Genomic DNA, 14,237 nt, shown 5'->3' on the forward strand with positions numbered 1-14,237 from the left:
TTCCAATTTCGTATGTTGGAAAATTGTTATTTGACTGTGTTAGAAGTGTTCAAAAATTATAGTGTAGAAAATTCTAAGATGATATTTAGTTTTCTTCCTACAACACAAAGACCAACTAAAGTTGTGTATGATGCTGGGTCTAGCAGCCTAGCTTCTCTTTTCCTATTTTGTACAGGAAATGGACAATGTAGTTGTAACCCTTGAATTTTTTTTTGTTATAACAGTTATTCCCTTGTCTTGTAAACTTTCTTAGAGAAAAAAAAAAAAATCAGTATCATTTATATTGTGGCAGTTGTTCTTTCTGGTATTCTTTTTCTCTAAAAATGCTGAAATTCCTTCAAATCATAAAATCTCCCTGTTGAAAAAAGTGATGGGTATGAGATGGAGATACATTAAGATACAGGTACTACAAATGAACATTTTCCAACTGATTGCTTACTTAAAGTGTGAGATTTTTCAGCCCAGCACCACTTTCACAGTTTTTGATGCTTCTATAGTAGCTAAACTGAGTGGGAAGATACAAAACTGTATTAATTTAACTAAAGTAGCTATTAAAAACCAGTCCTCTAAGTTTATATAGATATGTAAGGAACTCCTGTGCAGACAACAGATTGAGAAGTGGTATGCTGATGCTAATTAATTAAAAACCTGTTGAACTATGTTAGAAACTCCTTTATTTCCATCATGTCCCCATCTCCTTTCTCCAAATGTGTACATAGACATACAGGGAAAGAGTCTTAAGAAGAAGCTAGGGTAGCTCAGTTGGAAGGAAAAATGAGAGGAGTGTCTGATTCTGTCTTCATGCAAATTTTATCCAGCATGTTCAATCATCTAAAAAAACTGATGAATCAGACCTTTCTGCTTTTTCCTGCCCAGATAAAATAGTGCCTTGTCAAATGCAACTAACAGGGAGTAGGTAGATTGCTCTTCTTGTTTAACATCCATATGTGAAACTGAATGCTAATGATTTCAGCTGCTTTTTTGAAGTGCGATGTTTCAAAATGTTACAGAAGCAAAAAAGTTTATTGGTAAATCCCTTCAGCCAGCACGACCTGTGCATCAACTGTCTTCTAAACAAGGTGAGTAGCACGGCTAAGGTGCAGTTCACGTTACCAAAGTTTGGGTTATGTTTTGGGAAGTAACAAGGATGTGTAAGGTGTCTTGTTTTGCTTTGTTTTTAAATTACTTCATTAAACTACAGCGAGAAAACACCTTGCTGTGTGTTGATCTTAGCACATCATTTCTGTGATAAAATCTGAATTTAAACTGTATTAGATTTATGCAGAGCTCTTTGGTGTTGCTCTTCTAGCTTGGCATCTGAAATGTAGCTTCAGAAAGCTGGATCAGGCTTCTCTGTTAAATTTGGATTTCTTAGGGTGACTGATCCTACTATTGAAAACATAAAATACACATAATTTAACAGATTATTTGGGTTTTATTGCAAGTGCTGATGCCTCAGGTACAGTACACTGCACTGCATTGTTCTTATCTAGCTTTCACACAAATTCAAAACAAAAAACCCAAAAAACTTCAAGAAAAAAAATCATGCAGTATTTATGTCAGGTGTGAATATTTTGCTTTAATTTTTAAATTTCTATAGATTAAAGCCTAGCTATTGCAGTACTACAGTTGCTATTGTTAAGTTAGAAATTTTTGTTCCAGCAGAAAGTCATCAGCTGTGCTGATGTGGACTGAAGCTAAGTGACATCATAAACTTTTACTTTGTATGAAATTTATGGAAGAAACGGAAAAGGGGTCCTGTGGTGATGTGGAGCTTCTAAGTTGTGAATAAATGCCTGTAAAATCTCTGTGCAGCAAGGAATGTTCTTGGGGCAAGTATCACAAAATAATACTGTGGTGTCTATTGAAATTATTTTTTCTTAATGTTTTATGCTCACCAGCATCACCCATTGCATTAAACATTCGGACTGAATTACCCAGCAGCACTGAAGTATGTTTGCAGAGTAAGGTTAACTGGGTGAGTATTGAGGAAATATATAATTATTTATAAATTGGAGGTCAGCAGATCTGTTGAGTAACTAAATGAAAACTGTTCCAGCTCGGAGTGTCCTTGACTCTGAATGTTTTAAACCAGCAGTGTCAGAACTGTTGAAGAGAATTTTGAGTTTCAGGAATGCCTTTCCCTGGTATTTGCATGCACTAATAGCTGAAAAATGCAGCTTAGGAATTTAAGATTCTTACAAAAAATCTGTGTGGCATTTCTTTAGTCTTCCTGAATTTAAGTCAGCTCTTTTAAACTTAGAGTACATGTATTCTGTCTTCACTTATTATGTGTAAATAATAAAATTAGAATTTTTTTTTGTTGTTAGCACATGTACAAATTCATTTGAGACAGCTAACATCATAAAACTTTATGCTTTATTGCTAGGAGTGCTTGACTTTGGACATGGTACAAATATGTTTTTCAGACTTGAAATTGGTTGTAGCTGTTTGCTGGAAGATGAAGTTTGAAGTCTTCCAAATGGAATGCTTCATGTTTCATAGCCTGCTTCATGTTTCATAGCCTGAACTTTCTGTTGATTCTGATTTGAATGTTTTTTCAGAGTGTTGATAAATGGGCGTTTTTTATGAGAACAAGTACCTGTTCCTTAATTTTTACTTTATTTTTTTATTATTTTAGAAGAGTTTCAGTAATCCAGTAAGCGTTCTTTATTGCATTAAGCTTCTGCAAGCTGCCTTTGACTTTAACATTAAAAAAAAAAAGTTAAGGTCTTGGGAGCCTATCTTTGATCCAACACAGGGAAATTAACACCCTTGTCTCTTGAGCAGTAATTACTGAAGAAAACAAACTACTCACTTTTAAATAAGCCTCTGGTCATCAGTGCTGTAAAATTCAGTTTCATCAGTATTTAGCTACATGTAGCTGCACTTTGCCTTTGTTTGATATAGGTATAGCTGGGTTTTTTTATATTTTTTTAGCTTTTTCTTTAATGTAGCATATGGAAAAGACTTTTTCAATAAGACTTGACCATGTCCTTTCTGCTAAATGAAAGAATCCAAGTCCATCCTTTTGGCTTTAAGAAAAGTCCTTCCTGCTTTTATTATTCCCAAATGTAGCAGCTTGTGGCTGTGTTTTAGGTGGGATAATAGAAAAGAAAGGGATAATTGTGTTCTTTTTAAAGACTAACAGTAGAACTGTAAAGTTCTGTATAAAAATATCTCTCAAATATGTTCATCTGTATTGTCTTATTTCTTTATTGTATGTAATCAAGAGTAACATTCTTCTGGTTCAAATTAAACTGTACTACAACTGTTACTTTTACCTAAGAAACATGTATCCTTGTTTTAATATGCTTAAAGGAAATAAGCTTCATAACTTTCCTTCCTATCTTAGTCATCTGAAATGACTGAAGTGAAGATCTTAACTCAAACTATGATGCTCTGTCAACCAAAGCAACATGAATCAGGAGAAAAAAAAGGTAAAATACTGCATGTGGAGCTGTGTCAGGATTTTATTTTCTGGATGAAGGACAACTGAACTTTGAAGTGATGTGGGCTGCACTTCATTTTTTCTGATCAGCCAGTGCATTGATAGTTTGGAGAGCAGTATGAAACTTTCCTGCTTTTCACATAACACTCTAGAGAAAGTGTAAAAATTCACCATAACTGAGGTAGAAAACTTCCACTGGTAGAGCTGCTTGCGTATGGGGATATAACTTAAAAAAACCCAAACAAACCCAACAAAGCAAACAAACAAAAAACCGCAGCCAGCTCCCTGAAAAATAAAAAAAAATTCTTCACACTAAATCCTGGGTTTGTATGGATTGTTTGTGTGTGTAGAAGTGCACATTTGAGTTGCATCCTTTACCCTGCTGCAGGGCTCAGTTGTGGCACACATACTATTGAATATAAACAAGTTAAGAACTCAGCATTTTGGCTTCCTTGTCCTGCTCTTACTATGGTGGTTCTGAAATAATAGTATTTGGGTGGTTAGATATGAATTAACTTTTTTGTAATGATTAATCCTGCACTATTTGTTTCTGTGTCAGTACTGTCCTTAAGGTTTGCTCCTTATGCTTTTCTCTCTGTACTGCCTGCCACTGTACTCATAGAGAAATGGTTGTTTAACCAAGTCAAAATTATGCTCCTTTTTTTCACTAAGGGATAATCTCAGAGTTCAAATGCATTCTCACAATACTTCCCTGCCCTGCTTCCTACCTAATTCTTCATTTTTAAACATGTCACAGAAACTGCATCAGTTACCCAGGTTAGGTCACCAGTTTATTGAGACAATTTCATTTGTCTGTGTCTGCCTGTAATCAGGCATCCATCTGTAATTTCCAATCCTTAAGTAATCTCTGAAGATGTAGTTTGTCCTTTTGCTATTTGTACTCAAAATTTGAAAGAATTCTGTTAGGTTTTAATGAGGCTTTCATATTTTTGTCAGTCTGAGGTTACCATCTCACAGGTTCTTGGGCATTAGTTTGGTTCTGTTGGGTGTTACTGACTTAAAAATAAGTCTTCCATGTATCTTCTTTAAAGCTCAGGCTCATTTCTTCTATTTTTGATCTTGATAAATAGAAGAGAGTTCTGTTCTTTTGATCTAGTTAGATGACAGACTTGTCAAGTTCTGTCCATTTAGTGGTTTCTTTCTGCTCTTTGTCATTGATTCTGCTTGTGGTGAGTAGAGATTGTTTTGTTCTACAAGATCTTAAACAGCTTCTCATCAGATCCTGGTCTCTTGTATAATCCAACCCTTTGGATCATTTTCAGTGGTTACTTGCTCTGTGATGCCTCTCTGAGTCTGCTCCACAATTCTCCCCATTGTCAAACTTTTTCTCACACTTGTTTTCAAAGGGCTTTTGTTTGTTTGCTGATAGTTGTAATCTTTTCCTTCTGAGTTGCACAACTTTAGAGGTCCTACTATTCAGCTACTTCTTATAAATAAGTCTTTTGTTTTCTTCTTTTTTTTTTCTTGTACAGTAACATTTCTTCTAGAGCTCTGTTTATATTCAGCTGTACTTTAAGTTCCAGATAATAATTTCTATTTCTATTTAATATCTCTTCAGTGGTACTGTGCTTTCAATTATCTGTCTCAGCAGTTCTTAAGTGCAGCACGGGGTTTTCATGGGCCCACTTCTTGAGCTTTTCCAGGGCTCTCTGGATGGTATCCTGTCCCTCAGGCGTGCCAACTGCACCACTCAGTTTGGTGTTACCTGCAAATTTGCTGAGGGTGCCGTTGATCCCACTGTCTGCCATTGCTGAAGATACTCAATAGAATTGGTCCAAATATGGACCCCTGAGGGATCCCATTCATCATTCACTGATCTGCATCCAGACATGACCACTACTCTTTGGATCATAGGATGGTTTGGATTGTAGGGGACTAAAATTTCAAGTTCTAACCCCCTGCTATGAGTGGGGACACCTGCCAGGAGACCATGTTACTCAAAGCCCCATCCAGCCTGATGATGAACACTTCCAGGGATGGGGCATCCATAACTTCTCTGTGCAGCCTTTTCCAGTGCCTCACCATCCTCAGAGTAAAGAATTTTGTTCTCCTGTCTAGCCTAAACCTACTGTCCCTCAGCTTAAGGCCATTCCCCTTTCCCTATCACTACATGCCTCTGAAAAGTCCCTCTGTAGCTTCTTGTAGGCCCCCATCAGGTACTGGAAGGCTGTCCCAAAGTATCCCAAGAGACTTCTCCAGGCTGAACATCTTCAACTATCTAAGCCTGTCTTCTTAGGGAGGGTGTTCCAACCCTGTGATCAGCTTAGGCACTCTCCTCTGCACTTGTTCCAACATGAGATCAGATGCAGCTGTCCAACCAGTTCCTCATCCAGTGAACAATCCCCCAATCTAATCCACATCTCCCCAATTTAGAGAGAAGGATGTTGTGGGGGATTGTGTTAAAGGTCTTACAAAAATCATCTTAATAGGTTTTTAATCAAAGGGAGGTAAAAAGAAGACATAAGTTTTCAAGTATGCTTGTATTCTTTAAACTGTTTTTTTTTCAAAGTTACCCACGTGCCCTCCCTTAGGTTCACCAGTTACTGCATCATTTGTGTTCAAAGGCAGGAAAAAAATCTGTGTCATCGTTGATATCAGCTTCTCTCTTTTCAACATCCCACAGTCTGAGAAGGAAAAACTGTTGTCCATCAGGTGACAGTGTAACAATCTTGCAGGAAGCCCATTATTGCTAAAGCAATATGCTTCTTTGTCATCAAGGACCAGAGATAAGGTTTGTTCTTTGTTTGCCTAATTCCTTTCCTCTTGTTTCTTGCTTGAGAATATTGGCTTAAAACCAGATATTGCTAGATATACTGTATCCAAAGCTATGCCATAGCAGACATAGTGCTATCAACTTGAATGAGAAACCTACATGTTCTGAGCAAAGGCTCTGACACTTGTTGATCCAACATAATCCCTCAAAAGTATTTCACTGCTATTAATCTGTTTGCCATTTTGCATACGGCAGATCTTGTCATTACTTTTAGGTGTTGAAAGACATTTAACTTATTAGCTCCAAGAAAAGAGACACTCTGTTTTTGTTATCTGTCACTTAAAAATAGGTGCCACTTTGGAGTGAGTTATAAACAGATTTTCTTGTGGGTTTCAAGACCAGTTTATGGTGTTTCTGCTAATTAGAACAAGATATAGGGAGTCTGTCTGTTGTAAGGTTGGATTCAGCTTTTTTCGTCTTTTGTGTTATTTACTGTGTCAGTTTGATACAGGTAAAGTGAAATGCTCTGTAATTTACTTCAGAATTTCCTGATGCAAGATATGACCTAAATTACTTCTGTTTTTAAAATTGATTTTTATATTCCATGTGTAGCATTTCTTCTATAAGTTACAAAATAATTTTTCTGAATTTCCAATCTTAATTCCTTAAACAAGAATGTTAAACTTAGTGATTTTCTATATTCACAGAAAGGATCCAATACAGCAGAGATTTCCTTCTGAAGCTTTCAAATGTTTCTCTCTCTCAGAAGAAACCAGAGTTTCTTCCTGATCATCCAATTGTACTTGAAAAGCCAGTAAGTGCATTCTTTTGTGGTAAATGAAGTTACAAAATCATTCATGGAAGTTTTGATAAACCATTTGACAGGAAACATTTACCTTCAAAATGGCCTGTCAAATTGGTAAAACCTTCAAAGGACAGATTGAGCAATTCAACACAACTTTTGTATGTAACTTCTCCAGTTGATATTTGACATCTTACCCTGAGTATTACCCTATAAAGGGAAAGAGTTTTAAATTTGTTTTCAGGAAAAAATCAGGTATGTTTTCATGTTTTCAAAATAGAAGAGAACAATCTTGATACATTTCCAGCTTGGTAAAAATCTTAATCCACTGTTTGAGGTGTTCATGCATCAGTGTCCACCACAAAACCATTAATGAGCTCATTGCAGTTTGTATTATCATTATCTTTGGTCTTTGGTTTTGGGGAGAAATTAATAGAAATGAATGTGAAGGATATCCATGTGTGCTACCTTAATGTTTGTGATGAAATAATCCTCAAAAACTTCATATGCTAGGAAAAAACATCTACTGGATCATATTCTGGACCCCAAGTGTGGGAAAAGCTTCTGTGTAAACATCATATCAAATTAGGCTACATAACTCGGCTGCTTTTGAGACCATTGGGATGTAGTTCTGCTAGAAATAGGATTCCTATTATGGAAAAGTATGTCCACATGGTTACTTTGTTGGCCACATTTGGAGGCATTTTTAAACTTTAAAAATTCTGTCCTTTGAAAAAACAAAAATTAACTAATATATGATCATAATCACCTTTCCCTGATCTTTTTATATCTTTCTATTTGCCCTCAAGATGAAAGCTTTCTTTGTTTGAAAATCTGCTTTCAGATGGGGAAGTCTCAGCTCTTTAATTTCCTAACTTTCTCCCCTCTCCCACCACCTGGGTTTCTAAAAGTGGCAAATTTTGATAATTTGTGTGCTTTCAGATGTTTACATTCCTAGGAAAAAGGAGGGTCCCTATACAGAAATCACTGAGATCACCTAGTTCAGCCAAAATTCTGGGCTATTGATTGGTCATGTCATCTGTTTTTCTGCACAGAAACCAGAGGAATTGATGAGATCATGTGTAAATCAAATAATTGATGCTTAAAAGTGGCAGAAGGTGGCCTACAAATAAATTTCTTATGACAGACAATCCTACAGTGTCAGTGAGCTTGTATTTTGGAGCAGGGGGTTTTCAACAGTTTGCTGCTGAGCTGAGTATTCAGACAGTTCATGCCTATCTAAGACTTTACTAGTTCTGAATTTTTGAAGCCACTGCTGAAGTGTGTGCCCATTTATGAGTAAAAGTTGTATTGTCAGATGAAGAAAACTTCCTAGAATGACTTGTTAGAAGGAAGATACAGTTACGGTTGGTGGACTGTGGACTGCATTTGTCCCAAAGGACACTGGAGGTTTTTTCAGATGTGGGGATCAGGGCTCAGCATTCAAACAGATGTCAGTACTGTTAGTGCTTGACACACAATAGGAAACTTTTAGATGAAGTCCCTATGATTTATGAAAATAGAACTGTTTGCTATAATAAAAAAAAGTTCCAAATTGTGAAATGGATGTGGAGTAAAAAAGAGTTATGAGCAGACTGAAATGAAAACTCTAAGTGATCTCTTATAACGGAAGTAATTTGAGGGTTGGTTTGTCTCACAGGTAAAGAACAAACCTTTCATTGACATCTGCAAGAAGTGACATGTTGTTTGGAAGATCCAGAGTCCGTCACTGAGGGAGCTACATTTGATGTAGGTCTTCAAGATTTTTGAAGGTACTTGGGTGCCTGCAGATGGAAGTACGACCCTGTGAAACCTATGAAAATGCCTGTTTCTTCCTGTAATTGCCTGAATGCTTTAAGAGACAAACCTTTAATTTGTAATGCCTGAAATGGCAATATGATTAAAGTGAAAATAAATAATTTTGCATATTGGTGTGGCAGAATTTTGTCATTGAATTGTTTCTGTTATGTAGCCAGATGTGCTGCCTGACCATAAATTCTAAATAAATACTTGACTTGGACCTTTTGATTGCTCCTAACTCCCTTCCTCAAGTAAAGATGGAACAAGTACCGGCTGTGTCAATTCTCAGATGTCTTAGGGTGTCTACTCCTCTAGTAGTAGAGGTTTTTTATTAGGCTTTTTTTTTGACAAATCTTGACTTGTTTCTTCTTAATTTGAAATCTTCATCTTGACACAAGATATTCTTTAATATCTTGTGGATACCCATACCTTTTTTCAAGGTATGAAGTATCTTATTAGTAGTAATTTCACTAACAAGGGACATTTTCTCTCATCCTGCATCAGAACAGGAGACCTGCATATGCATTGTATTCCTTAAAGTTCTTTGTAAATAATTGTCCTGTGTTCTTGACTTTGAAAAGTGAAAGTCAAGGAAAAACTGAGGAACAAGACAGATTTTAATCCTATGTCTTATATGGGTAAATGGGTATACCAATGTAGAGTTAATTCTCTCTTTTTCCCTTCAATGAGTCTGGTATCCAATACTGAAGTGGAAAGCAGTAGTCCAAGTACTTCCTGAAAGCATCCATCAGTTGACAGGCATCAATAACAAATATTTTGTATGAATATAATTAACTTATAAATGTCTATTTTGACCCATAATAATATCATTTGGGTACTGCAGGCAATTTTTTACCCTCTGTCACAAATGATAACGAAAGCTAAATGAGGATGTGTTAAATGGCAATTGCAGTAATGCAAAAACTGTCAAGTTGCACTGGATTGGCACTGGCTTTCTTTTCCTGAATGATGCAAATAAATCTTTTTGTTGGTTAGTTTTTAATCTCCGGGAGTTTCTTAGAGTGAGTCAAATGGACCTATTTTCCCAATATGTTGGGGAAACATATTTTCAGACAGTTTCTGTGTGTAGCTCTCAAAACTCCTAAGTGAAACTTCTCAAACTTCTTGTGTATGATTCATCAAAGTGTTTTTTTACTAGTATATATACAAAGTGGAGTAACTCTTACAAGAATATAGGACCTGTTACAACTTTTTTCACCCTTCCAGCACCTAATTGACATGAAGTTCTAAAGCAGGTGATTGTAAGAATGATTTTAATACATTTTTCACAGTGAAAAGAAAAAATGTCACAAACCTTAGTGTAGTATGTAATTTTTAGGGGTTTTCCCTGATTCTGTGTCATATGTCACTATTTCCTTTGTTGGTAGGTCAGTAGTGACAAAAAAACCCCATGCTATACAGTAACTTAACATCTTGGCATACTAAAAACAGCAGCCAACTTGTTCAGAAGTATGTGTAGATTTACTTTGATTAAGACAACAAACCTTTAAACTTATACTGATGTCATTTGTGAGGATAGTTTCAGTGCCCTTTTACAAATTGACAGATCTGAAGGATCTGGATCATGTCAATAAAGGAAAGCCTTGGACTTTGGTGTTAAAAGCATTCACTTTCACTGAGTTACTGTGAGAGAGATAAGGGTGAAATTTTTCTGTAATATGGGCACATAAATTCAGATGTGCATGTAACCCTCTCTGACATCCACATTTGTGTGGAGAACCAAGACCTCATGAACTTTATTGGCAAAGGGCTTGATTCAGTTGCTTAAAGGTAGGCATCTGGTGTCATCTGAGAGTCACCTGGAATTGCAGCCCACATGCTGCATGGGCCTGCCATGAATGACAGACAAACTACAGCTAACATGCGTCATCCTCAGCTGGGAGCTGGAGACCAGCTGGGCTCCTCTACTGTAACTCACGTGCACTACATTTGCCTTTGTTCAGACAAATAGCTCACCTCAGAACTCTGCTGATAAAATAGGAACCTATTGAGCTTCGACCTTGTGATTTCTGGAACACAGGACCTTACTGCAATGAAGACTTTGTAGTTGGAGTTCCCCCTTTTCAATTACATATGATAACTTTTTGCTGAGAAGAAATAAAACTAAACGAGATGGTATTTTATTGAACATGGCATTTAAGTTTCTTTTTGGGTACTGTTTGTAAGCTTAGACTGCTAAATGGATGGAGAGAGTGGTCATATAGCATGTAGAGTTTGTCAGCCTGCTGTGGAGTTGTGAGGTTACAGTGGTTGCTTGCCCATTCTTGGGCAGGAGGGCACACCTCAGATGCAGGAGACATGACTTGCTAGGGAATCAAGTATTGCTACTTCCAGGTCTTACAGCATCACAGAATATCCTCAGCTAGAAGGGACTCAACAGGATCATTGAGTCCAGCTCCTGGCCCTTAGACTGAGTACACTTAGACTCAAACCATGTGCCTGTGAGCATTGTCCAAATGCTGCTTGAACTCTGTCAGGCTTGGTGCTGTGACCACTGCCCTGGTCCAGTGTTCCTCCACCCTCTGGGTAAAGGACCTTTTCTTATTGCCGAACCTCAGTTTCCCCTCATACAACTTGATGCCATTTCCTTGGGTCCTGTCACAGGTCACCAGAGAGAAGGGATCAGTGCCTGCTTCTCTTCTCCTCATGAGGGAGTTGCAGACTGCAATGAGGTCTCCCCTCAGTCTCCTCCAGGCTGAACCAAGTGACCTCATCCACTCCTTGTTTTGGCTATGCCTGTAGGCCCTTCATGATCCTCATGGCCCTCCTTTGGGCACTTTTAAATAGCTTTACATGGCCCTCCTTTGGATATTCTTAAATAGCTTTATATCTCTTTTATATTTTGTGCCCAAAACTGCCCCCAGCACTTGAGGTGAGGCTGCCCCAGCTCAGAGCAGAGCAGGACAATCCCTCCCTTGCCCTGCTGGCAATGCTGTGCCTGATGCCCCCCAGGACAGGGTTGTTCCTCTTGGCTGCCAGGGCACTGCTGGCTCACATTCGATCAACCAGGACCCCCAGACCCCTGAATGTGAGGGCAGTCTGGCTCCACCCCTGTCACCCACTGATGACCAGGTTGATTGAGCTGACCCAGCTGGCCCAGGGGGTGTCCACTTCCCCCTCAATGCTCCATGTGCATCCCTACCAAAGCTGCACCCTGGTTGAAGAGGGTGATCTTCCCCATGGAGATGGTGCTGTTCATCGCTCAAGGGTATGCAGCAGCCCTGCCCCCTGCTAGAACCAGCCTCTAAACAAGCTCAAGGTTTATGGTTATTTACATTGTAACTGCAGTTTCTCTAATGATTTTGCAGTGACCTGCCAGAGATCCAAAGAAAATATTTCCTGAGTGGTCAGAACATAGAGGTTGTGCAGTGTTCAGTGTGGGGATCTACAGTGATGAGAGATAGGCAGATATGTTTCCTCTTGGGAGGGTAAGGGCTAAGAGTCTGTAAGAGGAGATATTGTTGCCTTGTTTTGTCATGAGCAGAAAATATGCTGGGGGAAGTTCTGCATTAGCACAAAGAGTTTTCCCTATGTTTATTCTTTTCATTAATGACTTACAGCTTCTCTGCAGACATGTATGAACATGTGTGTTCCGGTTCATACTTCTTTCTTTTGTAAAAGGAGAACACAGCAGCATTAAGTAATGGCTGTTTATTAATGCAGTAATAAAACTTTTCACAAATATTTAGTCATACATTCAAGACACACTTTTCTGTGACAGTTTGGACTGTCACAGAAATAAATAGTTTATCATAGTTGTCTTATTTCAGTTTTTAGAAAGCATCATTTCACTGAACTAGTCACAAGAAGAAAAGGTAATAAATGCAGTTTTCCAGATTTTAGAATGGATAAAGTGGAACAGATTCCATCCATAATAACAAATGTTATCATAATTTCACTTGTACACTGCAATATGAATATTAGTGTAATGAAAGGCAATACAACATTAACATTACTTGGAACCACAACTTCTAGTTGTTATTGAGGACACACCACAATGCTGAAAGAGAACAGAGTTTATTTATATTTTTAGCATAAATTGCATTTCTTTATTGACCTCTGGTAAAAATTCTAAATAAAATACCCATAATATATATAATTAAATGCTTGTTTATATATGCAGCTAATACTGGTGAGAAAAAATACTCAGGATACTGGGAGAGCTGAGTCTAAGTGGTGGGAGGGCTTTATCACAATAATTATATCCCTTTTTGATAACATCCAAAGAAACATTTATGTGTCGTAGGTGCAGCTGCGTAGAATTAAGCGCCCTGAGAGCAAATCAAATAAATCCTCAGTCCTGTGCTGCTGTGTGTGTCAGTTTTTAACCCAAGCTCTGTGTTCCCTGGGTGGTTGTGTTAGCTTTAATGACTTGCTTTCCTAGTGACATTATTCAAATCTGGTGGGTTTTTTATGCAAGTCTAGGAATTAATAACTTTTTGTCCTCAAAAGTAGGAGAATTGATGGGCTTGCAAAATGTCATTCCCATAAAAAGTTCTGTAATTACCAGATTATAGGCAGTGCTGGGGTGAAACCAATTTGTATTTCTTCCCCACAATCTCTAGCCTTTGGCCTTTTGAAATGGAACTTTATGCAGAGAGGAACCACAAGATTTATGGAGAGAGATGGAAAGGAAGAAAAGGAATGGGGACTGTATGTGAGATGCCAAATGCCCTTAGTAAAGGAGTGTACTAGGCTACGTAGGTGTCACACTACACAAATTCATTAACAGAACTTATTTCTTATATATGTATCCATAAATGCTTCCATTAATGGTACTTTAATCAAAATTATTATTCATGAAGAAACATGATGAGAAAATACTCAAGAGTCCTACCTGAATTCAGGCTATGAGCCTAGTAGTCTTTGAAACATCAGTGGATGTTTCAACCCCCCAAAATGCCAATTTAACAATTTATTTCATGGGTTATATTGTTATAAGTGTTCAGTGGTTTCCCTTTATCTTGTTTTCTTCACCCAAAGATTCTCTAGAGTCCTTAAGTCCAGATCTTGTGTAAAAATGAGACATTCACTGAATGTGAACTGAATGATTCATGCCACCCTGGTAGATTGGGTGAAAAACTGGGTGAGTTAACAATGAGTGATTATAATAGCTTGTGGTTCCTCTTAACTGATGGTAAATTAATTTTCTTTGGGATAATACTGGATCAAACAGTCTTGAAAACTTGTCTTCCTGAATCATTCTTGGCCACTAAGTGCATCCTTACTAATTTTAGTTAATTGGTAAAGACTTACAGGTTGTAAACTTTGAATGAATCAGATTCAGGTTACAGTTTGCAATTGATTCAGTTCTTATCTACCCAGATGTGTAAAAGAAGTTTGGAAGTTTCTCAGCTAGGGTAAATTGTTTTTTTAGAATAGAGACTATCTGTGTTCTAACTGCAGACAGGTTTAGGGTTTTTTCCTTC

The 14,237-nt window shown here is 37.6% G+C and overlaps 2 protein-coding genes across 2 annotated transcripts in view; one reads left to right on the forward strand and one right to left on the reverse strand.

The window, feature by feature from the left end:
• Positions 1-991: 991 nt before the first annotated feature.
• On the forward strand, positions 992-8,686 carry C1H8orf88 (chromosome 1 C8orf88 homolog). Its single transcript, XM_058819625.1, has 5 exons — positions 992-1,079; positions 1,902-1,978; positions 3,356-3,440; positions 6,893-6,999; positions 8,648-8,686. The coding sequence occupies exons 1-5, from the start codon at positions 992-994 to the stop codon at positions 8,684-8,686; spliced, it is 396 nt and encodes a 131-aa protein (XP_058675608.1).
• Positions 8,687-12,779: 4,093 nt separating this feature from the next.
• The window catches only part of NECAB1 (N-terminal EF-hand calcium binding protein 1), a 60,382-nt gene continuing 58,924 nt past the window's right edge, over positions 12,780-14,237 (reverse strand). Inside the window, exon 13 of the mRNA XM_058807441.1 lies at positions 12,780-12,808. Coding sequence (XP_058663424.1) covers positions 12,780-12,808 — 29 coding nt within the window. The remainder of the gene's footprint in view (positions 12,809-14,237) is intronic.

The sequence above is a fragment of the Ammospiza caudacuta genome, chromosome 1 (genome assembly GCF_027887145.1).
Source record: "Ammospiza caudacuta isolate bAmmCau1 chromosome 1, bAmmCau1.pri, whole genome shotgun sequence".
Classification (NCBI taxonomy): Eukaryota; Metazoa; Chordata; class Aves; order Passeriformes; family Passerellidae; genus Ammospiza; species Ammospiza caudacuta.

Coding starts and splice junctions, on each gene's coding strand:
- C1H8orf88 (XM_058819625.1), top strand. CDS start 992: ATGTTTCAAAATGTTACAGAAGCAAAAAAGTTTATTGGTAAATCCCTT. Junction 1,080..1,901: donor TCAACTGTCTTCTAAACAAG/GTGAGTAGCACG, acceptor TATGCTCACCAG/CATCACCCATTGCATTAAAC. Junction 1,979..3,355: donor TGCAGAGTAAGGTTAACTGG/GTGAGTATTGAG, acceptor TTCCTATCTTAG/TCATCTGAAATGACTGAAGT.